This window comes from Neomonachus schauinslandi, chromosome 7 (assembly GCF_002201575.2).
Source record: "Neomonachus schauinslandi chromosome 7, ASM220157v2, whole genome shotgun sequence".
Taxonomy (NCBI): Eukaryota; Metazoa; Chordata; class Mammalia; order Carnivora; family Phocidae; genus Neomonachus; species Neomonachus schauinslandi.
In genome coordinates, this window is record NC_058409.1 from 117,110,882 (window position 1) to 117,133,063 (window position 22,182).

A 22,182-nucleotide genomic window follows, 5' to 3' on the forward strand; every position below is an offset into this window, starting at 1 on the left:
CTCACAGCTATCTGGCTAATCATTTCCTACTATGAACTCCTGGAGTTGGTACTATTTGCTATCCCTTTCTAAGGACAAAGCTGTATCTACTTTCTTGTGTTTGTCCTCAATGCCTTTCAGTACATTCTAATATGCCAAGAATGTTTAATTCCCCCCTCACAATTGCTGATGATCACAACCAGGCAATTTTCCTCTCTCTTTATCACCCAGTTACTTTATGAGAGTTTGAAATGGGCAATAATACTACGGAGTGATAACCATTGAGTGGTCCGTTCCCACGAGTAACTTATGCCACACTTCACAGCGGTTCCACTGCCAATATATTTTGCCACTTTGCTGCTGAGAATGTCCTTACTAGGTTAGTATCTATAGTGGATTATAAATTTCCTATAACGGTAGTTGTGTGATGCATAGAATCATCAATGGCCTCTTATCAACAGCATTCCTGGGTCTCAATAAAACAGAGGGAGAGAGATATAAACAACTCTGAATCTCTCATGGTCCCCATCAAAGCTAATTTTTACGGTTTCTCAATCTGAGGAGATGAGGTAGAGTCTAATTTAAAGCCATAATTGTCCTCCTTTGGATTCTCACAGTGATTTCCTCCAACTTGCTCCTCTCTATTTTCTGGGGGAGCTAGGCAGTTTATATCCTATGGATTTGCTGTACCAACAATTATGGGGCCCCTTCCTTCTTTCAACAATTTGGCACCTACCACATATCTAGCTCAGAAGATACACTGGGGTCAGATGGAGCCCCTTCCTTCAGAGTACATGAGCTAGTAAAACTCCTAGAATCAGGATCAATTTCCCTGCTCAGGCAAGGCCCCTTACTGTCCTCACTGGTGTGTCTAACCCCAAACTATCTTGTTTCCAGTTTACTTAGGAAGAATTGTCCCAATAGCAGTCTCTTAAAAAGTCAAGGTAGTTTTGAATAGAGGTATTAGGTATTTACAAATCGGGTGTTTAGAATACTTACACATTTACAAATTCTGAGTGACATCCTGTTCAAACTTGTCATGCAGGCGCGTTTGGCTGCTCTGGAAATTAGAAGACGTTAAGATTGAATTCAAATAAAGTATTGCAGAAATCTCACAGGTGAAGCCCAGCTCTGTTGCTAGGCAACCTGACAGACTCGCAAGTGGGAACCAACTTGCCTCCCACACTTGACCATCTCTCCCCAGTGGTGGGACGCGGAGACCTCATTGGCTCCCGTCTCCTCTCACTAAACTCCAATTGGTCGGAGAACCTCTCACTCCGTTCCCGTTGGCTCTCGCTGTCTCTCGCCGCTCTGTAATTGGCAGGCCGGCTCTCGGGCCACCCCACGTCACTCTCTCACCCCACTTCCTCGGCCCTCCAACTTTGTCCCCGCCCCTTCCCCCGCCCTTCCAGCCACGAGGGAAAACCCTAGCAAGAGCCCGCCTCTAGTTTTCTTCGGATTGGTAGAAGCCGGACCAGGGGGCGGGCACTGCCGGACTACTCTGCGGGCCGTGATTGGCTGCTGGAACCCCTGTCCAGCCTCCCACCGACTCCCGGCCGTGCCGGAGTCGGGTGGGTCGGCAGCTATAAAGCTGGTGGCGGAGGGGAGGCGCCGCGTATTGGCCTTTCGTGGCTCACTCCCTTTCCACGGCCACCGCCCGGTCACATTTGGGTGAGTGCCCCACGAGGGGGAGAGCTGGGCTGCTGCGGCGCCGGGCTGGGTGAAGGCCGGGCGGAGGCGGTGTCCTTGACTAGGCCCGAAGGAGCTGCAGCTCCGTCCGGGTGGGGCGGACGCATGGACCCGGCCCGAGAGGATGGGGGCGCCGCGAACAGGGCCGTGCGGGGCCTCCCCTGCCAGGGGCCTGGGGCCTACTGCGGCGGGTTTGACGAGGGGCTGGGGAGTCGCGGCGGGGAGAAGGCGAAAGGGCGTTGAGGGCTAGGGTTCAAATGACATAGTCAGCCAGGGGCTGGAGGTGCCAGGGACGTGGCTGTGATCTCTTTGAGGGGATTGGGGCTGGGGAGGCGCATCAGGAGGGGATGAGGAAGGAGCTGGACTGCCTGGGCAGAGCTTTGGGTTAAGGGTGGACGCCGAGGGATGGGGAAGATCACGCCTAAATAGATGGAGGCTTGTAGGTTGGCAGGGGGTGTGTCCCTTTGCAGCCACATCTAGAGAGTTGCTGGGAGGAAGGGAAGTGGGCAAGCATAACTTTTCTTCCCCAGCTCAGGTGCAAGAAAGCATCAAAACCGTGATTTAAACTGGCTGAATACTTGGGCTGTTGAATGCTTCAGTCGGCTTGCTTCATATCTCACAAATTCCTGCCTCCCACCTTCCGCCTCCATATATTTTATGCCCATATTAAGGAAAAAATGGGTTTCCTTGGTGTTCTGAAATCCCGTACCCCTCCCTCCTGCTAAGAGCTTCAGGGCCAGCCTGACCTGATATGATGTAATGGGCAGGCACCCAGAGGGCCTTCACACAGTGGGGTTTGGGGTTAAGCCAAGTATAAGGTGTCTTTGAAAAACGTGTGTCCTTCTTTGACCAGTGGTAGAGAAAAGGATTACTCTGATCTACTCTGAAGGAGGGATTTGGACAACAGGTAATGAGGTTGTCTCTGCTTGTCATGTTTGCACTGTGGCCTTGGCCTTAGGCCATCCCAGGCTTCTTTGACTGCCCACCTCTGCCGCGGCTCCTTTCAGCTGCTGATGTTCTTGTCAGCCTGCTGCAGTAGGATGATGTCCTCTGGCTGCTGCTGAGTACCATTTGCTCCATCACACTGATGAACTGTGAAAAACAATGGCAAGATAAAGGACGAAATTAAGACAAATGGAAGTGTTCATATAGTTAACAGGTTTTTCCTTCCGGGATGGAGTTTGGACTTCCATTGTGCAGATTCTGTTAGAGAGCAGATTGAAAGTCCTTAACATGGATCTGTCCAAATGGTTCTTTGTATCTTGAGACCTCTAAGCAGTTTGTGTTCTTTATTTGAGCAAAACTTTGTTTTTTAAAATTTCAGTTATATTTGTAAGGGTAAGGAGGGCAGGGATGGCGTATTTTATGGGAGAGGAGAAAGACTTTATTTTCTTGGTGTTTAACCTTTGTAGGTCTCTTTCTCCTAAATTTGTAGGTTTGCCCTTTATTCAGTTCTAGTTTAATCAGTAACCCCAGTTCTTAGGAAGAGGTTTCCAATGGGGAGAAATTATGGGATATTTTGTTTGGGACCATAGAAGGCCGTGTCATCTGCTGGCTATTTCTGAGCCTTGCTTTTGATTTTGTTTTCTTCTTACAGATTCCTCCAGAGTGCTTTTACATTTTTCTCTTAACTGCGGGATGGACTTTAAGATATATTTTTTAAGATTTTATTTATTTCAGAGAGAGAGAGAGAGAAAGCACGAGTGGGGTGAGGGGCAGAGGGAGAAGCAGGCTCTCTGCTGAGCAGGGAGCCCGATGCCGGGCTCGATCCAGGGACTCTGGGGTCATGACCTGAGCCGGAGGCAGACGCTCAACCGACTGAGCCACCCAGGCGCCCCAGACTTTAAGATTTGTTGATTGAGATTTTAGATAGCTATTTCCTCAGTGCCCTAGAATTATTTAAAACCATAAAGCAGTGGAACTGAATGAGGGGAGATACAGTTGAGGTTCTGGTTTGAGGAATTTGATGGGCTATGTATCAGAATCTATAGTTTCATGTGGAAAAGAACAGAGGCTTATAATTTTATGTTGGGTTACTAACAAACCAAATATCATAGAAGGGTGTGATTTTTATTTTTAAGATTTATTTATTTATTTTAGAGAGAGAGTGGGGGGTGGGCAGAAGGAGAGGGAGCGAGAATCTCAAGCAGACTCCTCTGCCGAGCATGGGGCCCTCAGTGGGGCTTGATCTCACAACGCTGAGATCATGACCTGAGCAGAACCCAAGAGTCAGACACTTAACCAACTGAGCCACCCAGGCATCCTGTGTGATATTTTATGTCTCTCAAGATGGTGGTACAGATTCAGAAGGTTGAAAAACATGTTACCCAACCTAATGAGAGGATAGTAGGACTCAACTCAAATCTGTTCTTTCTGAGACTTCTTGATATGTGGTGATGCTCACTTGCTGTCTGTCAGCTGAGTGTAGTTAGAGCAGTAGAGGAGAAGCTAATTTTTCAAAGTCTTCATCTTTGCAAGTCTTGTGATTGGGGATGTGTGCCTATGGGAATGATGGTAAGAACAGCAAATGTCTTACTCCATTTGGATCCCTTACATTTTTCGGTAGAAAGCCAATTTGCTTAAACACTTTCTGGGCACTGTTCGGTGCAGCAGCTTATTTAAAAAGTGATAGCAAAAAGAACTTACTAATGAGGGCTGCTACAAGTACTCGAATCTAAAAGATTTGTCTTCTGTGATAACTCCAAATTCGGCCCCTCAAAAAAAATGGCAGTTGAATGCCCGTTACTCCAAGATCTCAAAGGGTTCAAAAGAATCAAAATACAGCCCCTCTCCCAGCAGGAGTCTAGGAATCAAGTGTGGCTAGGAAGACTGCCCATAACTAGTTTTCGTTGAGAGTAGACTATGAGGACTTTGTGTGAATGTCTTATACCTGCTGTAGAAGTGCGGGGCCCTGATTAGAAACTTGAGGAAACCTTCTTGGAAGAGGTAGCTTAGAACAGGCCCTTGAAGTAGGAGTCGAATTTATAAGCAGCCCGGGAACTCTGGGGAGAGCCAGGAATGTTTGTTTTTTACTGAGAGAACTAGACCGGAGTGTACGGGCATGGGCAAAGCCTTACCAGTAGTTGTGCTTGCTTGTTCCTAAGGAGGAAAGGTTGCCAGCTTTTTCTCATTAAAAAGGATGTCCCGGATTTCTCTCCTGTTAGAGTGAAAAAGATCAGCAGGCAACTGCTTCTGGTTTACCATGTACCTAAAGGTGTGCTGGATGCACTTCTCGGACTACTTGTTTGAATCAAGGCTGAGGAGGGATCCAGAAGAAGGAATTCAGAACTCTGGGTCAACCCCAGGAGAAAGCATCATTGCCTTAACCTGGCTGGTTGGGCCCAGCAGTCTCCGCATTCTTCAGTGTTTATCTTTGCCAAACCAGGAATCCCATACTGTGCCTCCGGAGGCTCCGGACATGCTTTGTAGTTACCTGCCCAGCCGCTTGCGCTTCCTTACCTGCTTCCTGCCCTGGCCCGCTGCCCTGCATCCGGTGCTCTGAAAAGACCTTCTGTTAGAAAGAAGCAGATGCCCTAGGGGAGACTGTGACAGTGCTGTTTCAGTCAGGGTAGAGAACCCTCCCAGCAGTTGCAGAAGAGGAGGGAAAGCCTCACTGCTTTCTAATGGACTGTTTCCGAGAGTGGCATTTACCGCCTCCATTTCCATCCCTGGTCTCCAGGCCTCTCTTTCTCCTGAGAGCTTAAGTATGCAGCAGTCTTCTGTGAATCTTCTTTTCTTCGGTTTCTTTCTTCTTTGCTCTAATGTCCTCCTCTCTCTCTCTCCTCCTCTTGCCCCTCCTCTCTTCCCCATCCTATCTATACCCTCCTCCCCTTGTTCCCCCTCCCCTCCTCTTCTCTTGGCCCGGCTCTCTCCACTTAAACTCTCCCCAATTGAAATGATCAAAATTGAAAGAGGGAATATTGGCAGTTTGGGAGAAATTTCCTTGATGAAAATAGCGTCAAACGCATATGCATACATGGTTTCAAGAAGAAATATTACTAAGTTATTTAGTCTCACCATGGAGGGGGAATCCTGTTTTCCCCTCACCAGTGAGAGCCAGTCTCTGTGGTCTACTTAATTTGCAAGTTACAAAAGTGTAATTCGAGATAATAAAGAACAAAATAAAGGTTATTTTCTCAAAATATATGTATAATTCTGTAATCCAAGAGGTTTCTTGGAAGGTAGAAGTCTTTATCTTTTCCTACAAAACTCAGGGTTTATTTATTTGGGGGGCAGGGTAAACTTAATGAAGTAAAAGGAACTAAATCTGTAAAGAGCTCTTAAATGATCTAATCTTGTAAAAGAAAGCTTACTAAATTATTTACTAAAAGTAATTCAGCGTACTGAATGTAGTCTCTGGTTAATCAGGCAAGGGCAGAAGCTAAATTTGCCAGCAGTTAAGTAGAGAGCAAAGGTAATTGTGTTTTCATAAAGCATAGAAACTGTTGTCTCAAGTAACAATCCTTCAGAACAGATGGACTGAAGAAAATGCTCCAGTGTCACCTTCCCTTTTTATTTCCACATAATTTAAATGATGCGAAAGCTTAATGCTCTTCTTTTTTTTTTAAAGATTTTATTAATTTGACAGAGAGACATAGCGAGAGAGGGAACACAAGCAGGGGGAGTGGGAGAGGGAGAAGCAGGCTTCCTGCCACGCAGGGAGCCCAATGCGGGGCTCGATGCCAGGACTCTGGGATCATGACCTGAGCCGAAGGCAGACGCTTAACGACTGAGCCCCCCAAGAGCCCCACTTAATGCTCTTTTATCTTGATATCACATGCTTATCTTTTTAATACAAGCACTGTAGGGAAAATCACTTTTAAAAGGTTGGGGAGGGTGGAGGTGGACATGTTGAAAAGTAAGAGCATAAGATTTAAATAAATGAAGGTAATTAGGTCTTGCTACAGAGATATGTGTTTTGTTGAAAAATACTAAGAACTAGGATAATGATGTATTGGTACTTTATATTACAAAGTGTAATTCACATATTTTATCTTCTCAACCATTTGGGAGGGCAGTTTAACTCCATTTTATAGATGAGAAAACTGAAGCTCATAGAGGCACACATTGCTAAAGCCACAAACTCCTAAGGGTAGAACAAACTTTTTTTTTTTTTTAAGATTTTATTTATTTGAGAGAAAGAGAGCATGAGTGGGGGCAAGGGGGCAGAGGGAGAAGCAGACTCCCCGCTGAGGACCCCGGGGATCATGGCCTGAGCTGAAGGAAGGCAGACACTTCACGGACTGAGCCACCCAGGCGCCCCTAGAGCAAACTCTTGAATGTGGGAGTCTCATTACTCCAGAGCTTGCTATTTATTTATATTCCTTTCCTTTAATTCTTAATAATTCAAATTTAGTAAAGACAACTAATAACTCCCCTGGCATCACCGTTGGTTTCAAGCCTGAATCAGTGATATGAACCTCGCATGTCAGTTCATTACCAGGACTGAACCTACCACTCTAAACACTCATGAACTAGGGGGGAAAAGTTTTATAAGCTTTAAGTACCATTTTTCTAAGCAAAATAAAATTCTGTTCTATGCAATGTAATGGGAAAAAGAAATGTTTATTTTAACTTATTTTGAATTGGAGTCATTATTTGAATTTGTGCGGTGATTTATGACTTTAAAAGAAGTTCTTATTTGAAATTCCTAGTGCCTGAAGGAGGAAACAGAGTGACAGACCTGGAGACTGCAGTTCTTTATTCCTCACACAGGTATGGCATCCTGTCATGCTGCTAAAGAAAGCCTTCCTCTCTAATGGAAGAGGGAAATTTAATTTTTATCCCAGGGCAAATAACCACTTGTGTGCCCCACACATTCTTAAAACCCATTACAGAGTTATGTTTCTTTAAATATTAGTTAATGCCTTAGTGCTTTGGGAGACTGTCCAGTGTTGTGATTATTAGACTCATGTTTGAAATCTAGAAACTAATTTTTTAACCTTTTTAAAGATAAAATTTTAAAAGAAAATTTACACATTTTATTATAAATACAGAGTCCCCATTATCCTTAGATTTTTTTTTTTTTATTGTGGATACAATGCTCTGAAAAATAGTGAAGTACCTTTTTAATCAGCAAAAAGTTATACAGGTAATTTTTTAAACTGTCAGATTTTTAAACTATATTCTATTTAGAAATTTTTTGTGATATTTAGTGAATTGACTAGAATACCTCATTGTGTATGGAGTTAACACCATAATGTGAACATCTCAGATCTTCAGCTGGCCTTTTTCTTACTGAATCTGGTCTACTTCAGAGAGCATTTGAGAGGACAGCATAAGAGCATACACTTAATAGGATGGTTAAAAGTAGAGATTACAGATCACAAACTATATCAAACTTTTTGTTGTTTGAAATGCCATGGAAACAATTACTTCCCTGTATTAATTTTCCATTCTTTTCCTACTTAATCTTACTCCTCCTTAATTTCAACCAAAAGCTAACTATTTCAAATTGGACAGCTTTTTATCAGGAATATAATGAGAACATCTTGGGTGTCAAAACCCCTCCGAGAATGAGCAATATTGACCGAATTAGATAATGTAAAAATTTTTTCCACACTAAGATCAGAGTCATGATTCACTTTCAGCTTGATGTATGTGGGTTAGTTAAGCTACATTTTTTCCCCCAAATGAAATAAGGCACTTATTTAACCTCTCCGAGGTTTAAGCGTAACAGAGTTATGCCTTATTTCTTAAGTACAATAATATAAGAATTGATCAGAGCTAGTCAGATTATGGTAAATATGGATTAATTCTGGAATCAAAGCCTTGCATTGCGGCTTTTAATAAACTGGTTTATATGTTCAGGAAGATTGTATATACTTGTCCATTTTATTTCCAAAAGCATTGCAAGCTGCTGGGCAAGGCAGAGAAAATCACACTGTCCTCAGTGTGTTTAGAGCAGTTTGAAGAATGGAAAGAGTCCAAAGTGATAACCTTGTGGGAAAGGCTGGGAAGGTGCCTAATCCTCCTGCTTCTGGTTTGGCGACTTAGAGGGTAGCATATAGGAGGGGTTCCTCTTATAAGGACATGGACTGGTCTTTGGTTTTGAACACTAGTTGTAGAGCTCTTTTCTATGGATTATGCAGAGGACTTAATCTTGTTTTACTATAAAATTAGAATCTGCCTGGTGACATTTTAGTTCCTTTGTCTTTATTTCAACTCCGGTGTAGCACAGTTTAGATTATCATAAGCAGATAGGTTTTTGTGGAAGACGGGAAAGGGTAGAACAGAGTGAAGAGGTGGTTCTCTGTTCGCTTAGTTAGCTGTTATGACAGCGAGGCTGTGAAGTCATTAAACGGTTGAGGCTAAAAATCTTCCTCCTTTTCCTGGCTTCTAATCAATCACAATTTCTGCCAGTTTTTTGCTTGCATAGTTTTTGAAGCTGTTCCTTCTTCACCCCTCATGTAGTAATTGCTCTAGTACATGACCTGTCTTATCTGGACTGCGCTGTCTGCCCCCTCACCCAAATCCATTCTCCACGCGGGACTGGTGGCTGTGCAGAACGGTGACTCTCAAGCTTATTTGGCTATGACCCTCAGTAAGAAATATACTTTATATTGCAGCCTAGGATATGTCTGAATAATCGAAACATTTTTCATGGAAGAATTCTTAAAGTTACTGTGTGCCGTGCAATTTGATGTTTTCTGTTCTTTTCTACTACGTTTTAAAAGGTGTTGTTCGCCATCCACTAAATTGATTCCGGAGTTGGAAAAACATTGACCCGCACACGAGTATGACCCCGTTACTCTTGTCTGAAACCCTTGATGGCTTCTTTTTGTCTTCATGATGACTTCGAAGCCCCCTGACAGCAGCATACCAGAGCCGTTATAACCCGACCCGGGTCTAGTTCTCTTGACCTACTGCTTGCCTGCTGTACTCACTGGGCCTCACATTTCACTTCAGGAAATCAGAAAACTTTTCATAGCTCTTTGTACTCTGCCTTTTTGTACGTTGTCCACCCTGTTGACAATCTCCTACCGCTATTCGCTTCTGCAGAGCCTTACTGATAACTCCTTACTCATTCTGAAGACTCAAGGCAGCACCAAGAAGCCTCTCTTCCCACTCCTCCCCTTTCCTCCAGGCTGGGTTAGGTGGTTCTCATAACATAATGTGACTGTCTCTGTTGTTTCACTTGTTTATTATTAGGTGTTTGTATCCTACACATGGAGATGGTGACTATTTGAAAAGGGAAGGGTTATCTCCTATGAAGCTTATCCCAAATGTTTGGCATGTAACATGTTGTCATTGTTTGAATAAATGAAAAAACATATAAATTCTTATATTTAGTAGGAAGATTCAGTGATATCCCTTGGGACCTTTAACTTAGATTTTGTGATTATATTTCTAGGTGCTTATTTTTTAGGTTTTAATATACTTACAACTTTTTAAAAAATATTTTATTTATCTGTCAGAGAGAGAGGGAGAGAGCACAAGCAGGGGGAGTGGCAGGCAGAAGGAGAAGTAGGCTCCCCGCTGAGCAGGGAGCCCGATACGGGACTCGATCCCAGGACCCTGGGATCATGACCTGAGCTGAAGGTAGACGCCTAACCGACTGAGCCACCCAGGCATCCCAATACTCTTATAACTTGATGACCTATGGGCTAAGGGTAGATTACATGATTTAAGAATAACCTCTCTGCTTTAGATGTTCTCTCAAGATTTCAATAATTAACAACTCACCAAGGCAGTAGTCTGTAATTTCAATATACCTAATACTATCCCAGAGTTTGCACAAATGACATAAATATAGGATTTGAGTTTTCATTTTTAGGCGTCAAAGTAGTAGTTGGTAAATGCTAAAGAACGTTGGTGAACCAGTAGGACCCAGGTAACTCTCATAAGCCAAGACCTTTAGGTGAATGAAGACCTGAAATTTTGTCATGGAGGGTGCACCTTCCAATTAATGTGATGCCTAAAAAGGAAATTGAGTTGTAGAAGTTTAAATGGGGAAACAGATTCTTTCTCTAAAACTAATAGGCTGTGCCATTCTTCAAAGCCTGACACCTAGGTATTTCGTACTCCTATGCTAGCTGGGTTCTGGGTAGACTGCCCATGGAAGTACTCAAGGGAGAGAGAAGATGGGAGGACGAGGCCGGCTTGTTTTTGTCAGTGGCGACAGCGGGAAGGGCAGGGGGAGGCGGGTGGAGGCTCGAGCTCCGCAGCAGAGGTGCTCGTCCTAGTAGCTCTGGCAGCTTCAGTAGGAGTGTGAGCTCTTGGGATCTAAATAACCACCTTCCTCCTTGACTCCTCTGGCCCTGCCAACAAGTTTGTAACCAGTTCCCTGTATTAAATCCTCCCCTGTTTGAAATATCTAGAATGACTTCTCTTTTCCTGATGAATACAGTCTCTAAAGAAATTGAGGAGGCTCTGATAGGTTATGTGACTTGCCCATACGCACACAGCAATGCTCTTGAGTGGCACATTTATTTTACTGTTAGTAAATAAATCTAGATACTACTGAAAGTATTTACAGTGTGGCAATAGTCTTTTTAAAAAAGAGAGGGGTGGTTTTAAGAAATGTTACCTAGATGCCACACAAATAATATGTGGATTACCAGTTTTCAAATGTGAATCAGAGTTTGGTTTTTTCCCCTGATTTAGAAGCTAAGTGATACCTTGTGGTTTTACGATCATTTATTGCCTATAGACTAGCTGTAGAAAGTATAGGATATTGGCATATGACCCTGTGATGAGTCCTAGAACTTACTTTTGCTTAAAATTTTCATCATTTGGGTTGTGGGGGGCTTCTTTATAATAACAGGGGCTTGTAGAGATTTACTTGGTAGACTTCTGTAGTGTGGCTTTTCTACTTGCTGAAATTGTTTAGATCATTTAAGAATGCAATATATTTCTGATGAATAACTGGCCAATTTAAACTTCCTTGGGTGGCCAGGAATAGATCAGGTACTTGAATTCTGATTTGTGGACCATATTACTAAATTGTCATTGTATTTTATCTTGTAGTTTTTTATAATAGAAGAATCTTATTTGAGTTTTCTTTACCTTTAATAATCCTGTCTTAAATCTAAAGAGACCTAGGTGGGGTTTTGTTTGTTTGTTTTAAAAGATTTTATTTTTAAGTACTCTCTCCACCCAGTGTGGGCTTGAACTCAAAACCCTGAGATCAAGGGTCACGTGTTCCACTGACTGAGCCAGTCAGGCGCCCCTGAAGAGGTCTAGTTTTTAAAAAGTGCAAATCTTTTTAACAGACAGTAATTTTAAATAGTAGTATTCCATTCATACTGTAATTGCTGCTTTCACATATTAAAATTGCCCCTAATATAGTCAGTGGTATTGTGATAGCATTATATGGTGACAGATGGTAGCTACACTTAAACCGTGAGCATAGCATAATGCATGGAGTTGTCAAATAAAATATGTTGTACACCTTTTGAAACTAATATAACATTGTGTGTCAATTGTACTTCGATTAAGAAAAATAATAATAAAATAAAATCACCCTAAATAAAATATACTAAACTTAGAAACTAAATTAACGTTTCAGGCTGTAGTTGAACTTTAATATTGATTTCTCAAGTTTGACAATCTGGAATTTATAACCTAAAACAGTGTTTTCTTCTGTTTTTCTTTCTAAAGCTCTTTCACCATGCCTGGGTCACTTCCTTTGAATGCAGAAGCCTGCTGGCCAAAAGATGTGGGAATTGTTGCCCTTGAGATCTATTTTCCTTCTCAATATGTTGATCAAGCAGAGTTGGAAAAATACGATGGTGTAGATGCTGGAAAGTATACTATTGGCTTGGGCCAGGCCAAGATGGGCTTCTGCACAGATAGAGAAGATATCAACTCTCTTTGCCTGACTGTGGTTCAGAATCTGATGGAGAGACATAGCCTTTCGTATGATTGCATTGGGCGTTTAGAAGTTGGAACAGAGACAATCATTGACAAATCAAAGTCCGTGAAGACTAATTTGATGCAGCTCTTTGAGGAGTCTGGGAACACAGACATAGAAGGCATAGACACAACGAATGCATGCTATGGAGGCACAGCGGCTGTCTTCAATGCTGTTAATTGGATTGAGTCCAGTTCTTGGGATGGTATGTTACATGTTACTCCAAGGAAACTCTCCAGGATACATACATAGGCCCAAATGACCTTTCAGTGAATGCCCATGCAGACTTACCAGTTAGGCTTGTTTGAGTATGGTCAGAAATGTAGCTCTTTCAACTTAACCTGAATTATAAACTGGTTATCTTTATCACATAGGACAAAATTATAAAAATTTAGAATTTTTTTTGCTTTGCCAAAGATGGGAAAGCATATTCTAGGAAAATAGAAGACTTCAGTGTATATGTATGATACTTCTAGTGGTGATCGCCTTCTTGTGTATTAACAAAAATCTTTTTCAGGACGGTATGCGCTGGTAGTTGCGGGAGATATTGCTGTATATGCCACAGGAAATGCTAGACCTACAGGTGGAGTGGGAGCCGTTGCTCTGCTGATTGGGCCAAATGCTCCTTTAATTTTTGACCGAGGTGAGTGTTTGGGAGAGCATTTCTTTTTTTTACTAGCAACGTATGCTGAGAAAGTTGAAAATACAAACAGAAGCTAGTACTTACTGAGTGTTCATTAAATGCAGGCACTACCTGCTCAGTGGTTTATATGTGCTATAGCGTGTTTGGTCTTTATAGCAATTTTATGAGGTAAGTAATGTCATTCTCATCTTACAGAGCAGTAAAATGGGTTTGAGTAATAAAGAGTAACTTGCCCACAGTCACTCATCAGTGACAAGTTTAATTTGTTTTCAGTTCAGTAGAGTAATTGTGATCTCCCAGTTAGAGATAGGAAACTTGCATAAAATGTTGTGTATCAAAGGAGTCTTAGGCCTGTCCTGGATACTGTTAGGTTTCATTTCAATTACATGTCAGTTTCACCTTGTGATTTCCATGCTGCAAGTGGCAAGAGTTGACTAGAGTTTAGGAAAGTCCCTAGATAATGCAATCAGCTGACTAACATATAGTCATCAAGGAGCAGAAATAATGTCATCTTCCTTTTTCGTTCTAATAGGACTTCGTGGGACACATATGCAACACGCCTATGACTTCTACAAGCCTGATATGCTTTCGGAGTACCCTGTAGTAGATGGGAAACTCTCCATACAGTGCTACCTCAGTGCGCTAGACCGCTGCTATTCCGTCTACCGCAAGAAGATCCGTGCCCAGTGGCAGAAGGGTGGGTTTCATCCACGTGCCTTGGTTTGGGTATCTGTTGAGGGGGCAGTGTGGTGTGCTGAGTGTCTTTAGTGAGATGATGCTTTGTGGGCATCCTTCATTAGTGTCCTTGAACTATTTCTTCCTCACCCACCAGATTGCATTTCCCCACAGATTCGGGGAATGTGTAATTTAGGGATACAAGGAAGCTTTGGCAATGAGGTATATCTATGCAAAAACGCTTATTTAGACTTACCCCAGTTTAAAAAAAAAAAAAAAATCAAAACTAGGGTAAAAGAAAGTAACTTGAATCATTTTCATCTTCGAGGGAGGTACTTTTACAAGGCTTTAGTTTGCAGCTGTGATAAATAAATTACTGAAGTGACCCCTTTCCTCCCACAGGTTGTTTGCATTTGACCTGTGAATTCATACTTGCTTTTCCAGTATCCTCATTAATCTCTGTCTTTAACCCTGCAGAAGTTCTTAAGATACTCAAAAGGACAGCATTTGAATTAGTGCCATTAAAACACACAGTATCATACAAATTAGGCTTTTTCCGTAAACCAACTTTGCTTTATAGAGGTTGTAAGAGAGGGTTAAAAAAAGTAGTGAATAATGTAATAAGATTCACAGTGGCCCTGGAGAAGAAGCATTCTTGCAGTGTGTAAAATGTCATACTGTTTGCCAGTATTGAATAGGACAGTGATTTTCTAACGTTACTAGGCCCCACAGTGAGAAGGACACTCTACCTTGTCTGTGCGTGCTCAACTCACTCAAAAATATCATGAAATCACTTAGCATGCCACAACTTAATGCAGTTTGCTATCTTCTACCCTATTCCATTTCATTTAAAAGAATATCCTAAGGTTAAAAAAAAAAAAAAACTGGCCCCAACCCACTAACTGAATTACAGACTCTTAAGACTCTGAAGTTTGAAAACAGTGATATTCTATCCCTGGACGTCTTTTTGATATGCATTTTAAGCCCTAGAGATATTTCATTATACAGTATATTTTTGGTTGCTGTTTAAAGATAGAAGAACATCCTAGCTTTGTTCTAAAATCAGACTTCAAAAGTTAGTGTTTTAAATGAATTTCATAATTTCTTTGGTTTTCTCTTTCAGAGGGAAATGATAAAGATTTTACCTTGAATGATTTTGGTTTCATGATCTTCCACTCGCCCTACTGTAAGCTGGTTCAGAAATCTCTAGCTCGGATGTTGCTGAATGACTTCCTTAACGACCAGAACAGAGATAAAAATAGTATCTATAGCGGCCTGGAAGCCTTTGGGTAAGAGAAGTTTATTAGGATTTTTTTTTCCTTCTGTGTGTGAATATTTTATCCATCTGTTAAACTGTTCTTTTTATAGATATGAATACTTTAAAAGAATCTTAAACGTCTTCAAGTCTAAGCCATTTATGTCATCAGTGAAGAAACAGTCCCAGAGAGGTGGAAGCATATCTCCATGAATTCTTTAGTCATTTCTACTCATATTTTCGGATTTTGTCCTTTTCGATCTGTTCCCGTTGTCACCATGATAGTAGAGCCCCATGAGTGCCTGGGTGTATTTCCTACGACAGCCTCTGAAATCTCTCCTGCCTCTCTAGCCCCTGTGCCCCATCCCTTCCTGCAGCCGCCAAACTGAAGTCGGCTTTCCTGCTTCTTCCACATTTCCCCAGTTGTAAGGCTCCCTAACGCGCCATGCCTGTTAGACTCATTCTGTCCCTTCTACATCTAGTAAAATTCTACTCAACTTTTTAAGACTCGGCTCCTGCAATATCCTGACTTTTGTAACGAAATAGACATTATGATGGACTTGAAATAGTAGTGTATTCTGTTTGCTGACAACAGAGCTTTTGTGAGTTTATTGACCCATGAGAATGCAGTTGTCTTAACTTGATAAAAAGCTTTGACAAAAAGGACCATATGTGTGCAACTGTTACATCTTCCCTGATAATCAGCATATTGCTACTTGGCTTTTAATAAATAGGCAAACCGAATCGTACACGCAGATTAGAATATTAGTTACATCGGCTAGTATAATAAAAATGTAGTCTTTGAACATTGTAAGATGGCCTTTTTTCTAAATCTTTCAGGGATGTTAAATTGGAAGATACCTACTTTGATAGAGATGTGGAAAAAGCATTTATGAAGGCTAGTTCTGAACTCTTTAATCAGAAAACAAAGGCATCTTTGCTTGTGTCAAATCAGAATGGAAATATGTACACATCGTCTGTGTACGGCTCCCTCGCTTCTGTTCTAGCACAGTAAGTACCTAGTTCCTCTGCCTCCTCTCATCGGGGGCTGTTAGGTTTTGAACGCCAAAGCTGGTGGCAGGCATGTTGGTGGCAGGTCACGGGGTGACATTTTATTTCCAGGTTCTCTAGCCTGCCGTCCATTGACTTAAAGGATGAGTGGGACGAGGCTACATTTACCCCTGAGTACTTGAGTTCATGCTGGCTTTCCTGGCTGCTCTTTTCATGGTCATCTTCTTCTTGACCTGCAGTCGAGCTGTAAATCCCTAGTTGACAAAGTAACTTATTTTATGGCGTAGTAACTTTCATAAGCCCCATCATTCCCAAAGAGACAGAAATTCTTGTTTTCAATCTCCTTATTGTAAAGCTTCAGGTCAGCTTCCTAAGGCTACAGGATGAATTTTTACTCCCAACTTCTGTCTTCCCACACATTATAGTTTTGGATCAGTGAGACTTTTTATTGTTCTTTATTTTTATTTACTTATTTGTACAGATTTTATTTATTTATCTGAGAGAGAGAGAGCGTGCGTGCACACAAGCTGGGGGAGGGGCAGGCTCCCCGTGGAGCAGGGAGCCCCATGCGGGGCCCGATCCTGCGACCCCGGGACCATGACCTGAGCTGAAGGCAGACGCCTAACAACTGAGCCCCCGGGCACCCGTCGGTGAGACTGTTTCGTAGCTCTTCTTCCCCTACACAGGCACTCACCTCTGCAGCTGGCAGGAAAGAGGATTGGCGTGTTCTCTTATGGTTCTGGTTTGGCTGCCACCCTGTACTCCCTTAAAGTCACGCAAGATGCCACACCAGGTAAATGCCGACTCTTCCAGCTGGAACGTGTTGGGAACACTCCATGCTGAGTGCTAAGGCTGACTCAGTGGCCTTCTCAGGGGAGCACTGGATTCCGTCCGGTAGAGCGTTACATTTGTGTCTTCATCACTTCTTTCAACACAGCCAGATTTTTACTCTGTACTCTAAGAATCTGCCTTAACCGGGTAAATGGCAGGATTTTGTCCGAGTCAGAATCTCTTCTTTCCTTTTTTCCAAGTCAGAAAAATATATATAATGAGCTTAAAAAATCTTTTGATGGCATTATGTTTGACTTTCCCTTCTTCAGCAAGTAACTTTAATTTTTACCTTTTATCTCGTTCGTAAAGCATTTATAACCAGGGGGATGATGCAGGCAGGGAAAGGGAATGTGTCTGTCTAATGCAGGCAGCTGTGGAGTCTGATCATATGAGTGAGTAATACCAAATCTTTCCTTGTTGGTTTGGTTTTATACAAGATATCTAATTTTTATAGATTTACGGTCCTGACTTATATTCCTGAGCAGGAAGGAGCAAAAACATGGAGAAAAACTGATGGAACACTTGGCATTACATGAAAACTGTGTCATGGATTGACCGTAGACAAGTTATTTATAGTTTCAAATCCCATCTATTTCCTAATTAGTCTACTGGCTGACACTGAACAAATGTCTAGTCAGAGATCATAGGAAGCTGCGCCAAACAGATACCATTTTTTCTTTCGACTAAATAGTATCTGGTAGTTCTATAAGAAATGACAAGTTGTCTTTCCATTTGGCAGCATCCGGTTCAGGTTTTGGGGTATGCTACTTTTGTCTTTTTCTCTTTTTTTCTTTTAGAGAGAGGGTGAGGGGGTGTGGGGTGGGGGACAGAGAGAGAGGGGGAGAGAGAATCCTAAGCAGGATCCACACCCAGTGCAGAGCCCGATGCGGGGCTCAGTCTCACGAACCCTGAGATCACGACCTGAGCCTGAGTCAAGAGTCAGACACTTAACTGACTGAGCCACCTGGTGCCCCTACTTTTGTCTTTTAATATTGGGATTTACTCTTTTAGGGTCTGCTCTTGATAAAATAACAGCAAGTTTATGTGATCTTAAATCAAGACTTGACTCAAGAACTTGTGTGGCACCAGCTGTCTTTGCTGAAAACATGAAGCTCAGAGAGGACACTCATCACTTGGGTAAAAATATTAAATTTTGTTTAAATATATAGGTATACACCCAAAGCCTATTGGAGGGTGCTAATAACCTGAAACATGTTATATATATAAGATAAGGGTATCTAGGCTTTATTCAGTACTAATCTGATGTCAGTGAAAATTATGGGGAAATAGGTAACTTCTTACGGGTGACTTGTATATCATAACTGATTTTTCATGTTCTCTGCCTTTCCTTTAGTCAACTATATTCCCCAAAGTTCAGTTGATTTGCTCTTCGAAGGAACATGGTACCTAGTCAGAGTGGATGAGAAGCACAGGAGGACCTATGCCCGGCGCCCCTCTCCCAGTGACGGCACTCTGGGGGAAGGAGTAGGACTTGTCCATTCAAGTACAGCCACTGAGGTAGGTAAAGCGCGTCGTGTTTGCTCTTGGCCTCTGACAGGGTAAGAAATTTCCATCCCCAGATCTCAGGGCTTAGGGGACCTGAGACTGAGCCACTTAAAGGAATGTCTATAAAGCAGAGTCCTTCAGAGCAAGGGATCTGGCACTGGATTCCCGCTGTGCCATTTTCTAAGTCTAATTTCTTAAATTACTAGCATTTTTAAAACTTTAAAAAAAAATTTTTTTATTTATTTAATTGCCAGAGAGAGACACAGCGAGAGAGGGAACACAGGCAGGGGGAGTGGGAGAGGGAAAAGCAAGCTTCCCGCCGAGCAGGGAGCCCGATGCGGGGCTCGATCCCAGGACCCCAGGATCACAACCCGAGCCGAAGGCAGACGTTTAACGACTGAGCCACCCAGGCGCCCCAGATTACTAGCATTTTTAAAACGTGCAGTAAATACTAGGTTCTGTTAATAATACCAACATTTAAAGGAAGACTGGTGTAGAGAGAAGGCCCGTCATGCCTGGGTGAGGGCAGAATTTGGAGGCTCTCATCTCTTCTAAGGCCATTGTCAAATCTGTCTACAGATTGTCAAGAAGTAACACTAATAGCAATAATTTGAATTCCTGTTATATGCTAGGAACTTTATTTACATTTTCTAATTTAATCCTTACAAAATCCATCTTGAGGTAAATGATACTATCCCCATTTTAGAGACAAAGCTGCAAGGAATTAAATGGCTTGCCAAGGATCATGGCCACAATTCAACCTGAAAACTTTATAACCCCGAAGTTGTTTATTTTATCTGCTCAGCACAGATTTGATGAATGCATAATCTTGCTTCTTGCTATTACACCAATTAGTCAGCTAGGCAGGCCACCAGAGTCAGAGCTGGAGATGCGAGAGTAACAAGGAGAATACCGCGTATGGTGGCTCTCTGTGGCCTTCTCTCCCTTGCTCTGTATTTGTATCATAACTTCATTAGAAAGTAAAGAATAGCTACTTAGTTCCTTCCACAAAAAGCTCTAGAGAATATACATTTAGCATAAACCTCTCCAAAATTGTCCTTTCTCAGTTTTTTGACTAGAACTTGGCGCCATGACTCTTTAAAAAGAAACAAAAAACCAACCAACAAAAAAACTTCAAGAGTCAACAACTTTGTTTCCTTTGATTTTAGCATATTCCAAGTCCTGCCAAGAAAGTGCCAAGACTCCCTGCCACGGCAGCAGAACCCGAAGCGGCTGTCATTAGTAATGGGGAGCATTGAGATACTTCCGTGCGGTGGGAGACTTCAGTGCCGGTTGGGTTGGGGGGTGTACGGGAACAGTTCTGGGAATGTGGGATGTCTGGGGACAGTTGTAAAGGATTACATGTTGCGTGACTTTTTATGTGACTGACATGGAGCCTGGAAAACTATCGTGTTCTTGGGAAAGTCTCTTTGCTCAATTTGCTAACGTGCTTCCTCTTGTGGTCTAGCCAATGCTTAATGTACGGGAATGTTTAAGGGCTCTGTAAACCTCATACCTCTCTGGCCATTTGTATGCATGAAGCTTAGTTTTTCAATGTGCTTTGATGAATCGTGTGCTTCAGGCGAAGAAAGCAGAGATACTAGTCTCCAATTTTAATTTTTTTAAACACGAAAGAATTTTGTACTTTGAACAAACAAGCTTACTGAACGTACCTGTGGTTTTTGAAAAAAAGTTTCTAGTTTAGGGAGTGTAGTCTTAAAATCTGTTTAAAAATGGCAAGACAAACATGCTCTTTTTCTATAATTTATAAATTCTGAAGAGGGAGAGAGTTGGGATGGTAGCACTGGTTCTGGAAGCTGGAATGTTGTTCCAACTCCAGGCCAGCAGTGGCGAGTTATTGCCATGAGTTCTGTGAACAGAGAGATGCTAGCATTGAGCAGGCGTCTGGTACAGACAACGGGGCACGTCGGGAAGCTACGGACGTAGCTCTGGTTCACTCCGGAATCATTGGTTCAAGGTGGAGAGGTCAGTGGAGTGGTGTATGAGGAAGTTGGTGCAAGCCTTCTTTGCACCTTAGTTTGAAGAATAAATAAAACACTTTCCTGGCTGCCTTTTAAAATTTTAAAGCAAAATGGAAGGATGGGGCGCAGGGCATTGTTAGGTTACCTCTGATGCTCCAGTGTTAGAAATTCAACTTAAAGACTGACAGCCTAAATTCATGGTGTAAGTATTCTTTTTCCTTTCTTTTCCCTTTTTTTGGGGGTATCTTTTCAATGAACATTAAAAAGTACAACCCAAGTTTTATATAGTATGACCAGCCAAAAAAAGTATTCCATTTCAAGGTCTGGAAGTAGGATTTATAAAGCATTTTTTTTTTCAGACTGTCACCTTAAAAAAAACAACAAAAACTATCACATGGGATGAATAAGCCGACTGGTTAGACAGTTTTGTAGATTTTCTTGGTGCTGATCTATGACATGAGCCTTATAGATTGTAAAATAGAGATAGTTGGAACTAATGTACAGAACTAAATTTTTTAAACTTTATTTGCTGTTAAATTCTGTGATGTTTCAGTTATCTAAAACTTACACAAATATGAACTGTCATGTTTCAGACTGCAAGGTAATATGTAATGTAGTGTTTGTAAAATACTCTTGTCTGATATTAACTAGTGGTATTGTGATTTGTACAGTTGTAATTTGTTAAAATGACTTCATTTTAACATCCACTGATGTAGATTAATAATGTAAGTTCACATTTAAAGATTAATGGGGAAATGGTGCATGTAATACTTTCACAAGTATTGGGAGTTTGGTATGTTTTGAACAGAGTAATTTAACTTTTGGGTGTCAGGAAATGGGTTTTTCTCAAAGTCCATTGCCGGCAATGGGCAAGCCTGGTAATATTGGCACAGCATTAACTGTACACCTTATTAACAGTGAGGTGAATAACTTTGAATAAAGTTTTAGAGAAATATTTCAGATATTTGCATATTCTTTTCCCCTCCTGAACTAACAGTTTAGGCAAGAAATCAGCTAATATGCTATTTTTAAATGTGGGTGTTTGTTTCATTTCTATTCATTCACTCACTAATTTATTCATTCACCTTTTTGGTAAGATTTTATTTATTTATTTGACAGAGAGAGCACAAGCAGGGGGAGCAGCCGGCAGAGGGAGAGGGAGAACCAGACTCCCTGCTGAGCAGGGAGCCTGACGTGGGGCTCGATCCCAGGACCCTGGGATCATGACCTGAGCTAAAGGCAGATGCTTAACCGACTGAGCCACCCAGATGCCTCTATTTATCATTTAACAGACATTTGAAAACCTGATATAAGCAAGATACTCTGAATTAAAGAGTTAAAAGATATATGGTCTTGGCTTCAAGGAGCTATTCATCTAGTATAGAAGAATTTGTACTGATAACTTATTATTCTTACACTTCAAACAAAGACATTAACTCCCAAATTGGGTAGTAAACATGTGTAAACTTTGCTGTAAGTATTTATGAAGATAATTACTATGTTTTCCTAAAAACCACCTAAGATTTAGTGTTGCCAAGTAAAGATTAAAAGCAAATTTAACAGCCCATATAGAATGGCCTACTATCAGCAAGAGCCTCTGACCTAAGAGCCACATGTTTTGTTTTAAGATTTATTTAGAGAGAGAGCATGAGCAGGGGAGAGGCAGAGGGAGAGGGAGACTCTCAAGCAGAATCCCCACTGAGCATGGAGCCTGACGTGGGGGCTTGATCCCATGACCCTGAGATCATGACCTGAG

General features: G+C 41.9%; 1 protein-coding gene across 3 annotated transcripts; it reads left to right on the plus strand.

Moving 5' to 3' along the window:
• The first annotated feature begins 1,527 nt into the window (after positions 1–1,527).
• Positions 1,528–21,386, plus strand: HMGCS1 (3-hydroxy-3-methylglutaryl-CoA synthase 1). 3 transcript variants are annotated; one of them, XM_021700618.1, is made up of 11 exons: positions 1,528–1,650; positions 7,323–7,383; positions 12,271–12,728; positions 13,041–13,166; positions 13,699–13,863; positions 14,965–15,130; positions 15,937–16,107; positions 16,794–16,900; positions 17,950–18,075; positions 18,293–18,456; positions 19,614–21,386. In XM_021700618.1, exons 3-11 carry the CDS (start codon positions 12,281–12,283, stop codon positions 19,701–19,703), a joined length of 1,563 nt encoding a protein of 520 aa, XP_021556293.1. In that variant the 5' UTR covers positions 1,528–1,650; positions 7,323–7,383; positions 12,271–12,280; the 3' UTR covers positions 19,704–21,386. The 3 variants fall into 3 exon arrangements, with proteins under 3 accessions (XP_021556293.1, XP_021556300.1, XP_044773096.1); XM_021700625.1 differs by lacking the exon at positions 7,323–7,383; XM_044917161.1 differs by lacking the exon at positions 1,528–1,650 and having other exon boundaries at positions 7,322–7,383.
• The last annotated feature ends 796 nt before the right edge of the window (positions 21,387–22,182 follow it).

What these genes read in the sequence shown, in the direction of transcription:
- HMGCS1 (XM_021700618.1), top strand. Translation starts at nt 12,281, where the DNA reads ATGCCTGGGTCACTTCCTTTGAATGCAGAAGCCTGCTGGCCAAAAGAT. An exon ending in TGAGTCCAGTTCTTGGGATG is followed by an intron (nt 12,729 to 13,040) that starts GTATGTTACATG and finishes AATCTTTTTCAG; the next exon opens with GACGGTATGCGCTGGTAGTT. An exon ending in ATTCAAGTACAGCCACTGAG is followed by an intron (nt 18,457 to 19,613) that starts GTAGGTAAAGCG and finishes CTTTGATTTTAG; the next exon opens with CATATTCCAAGTCCTGCCAA.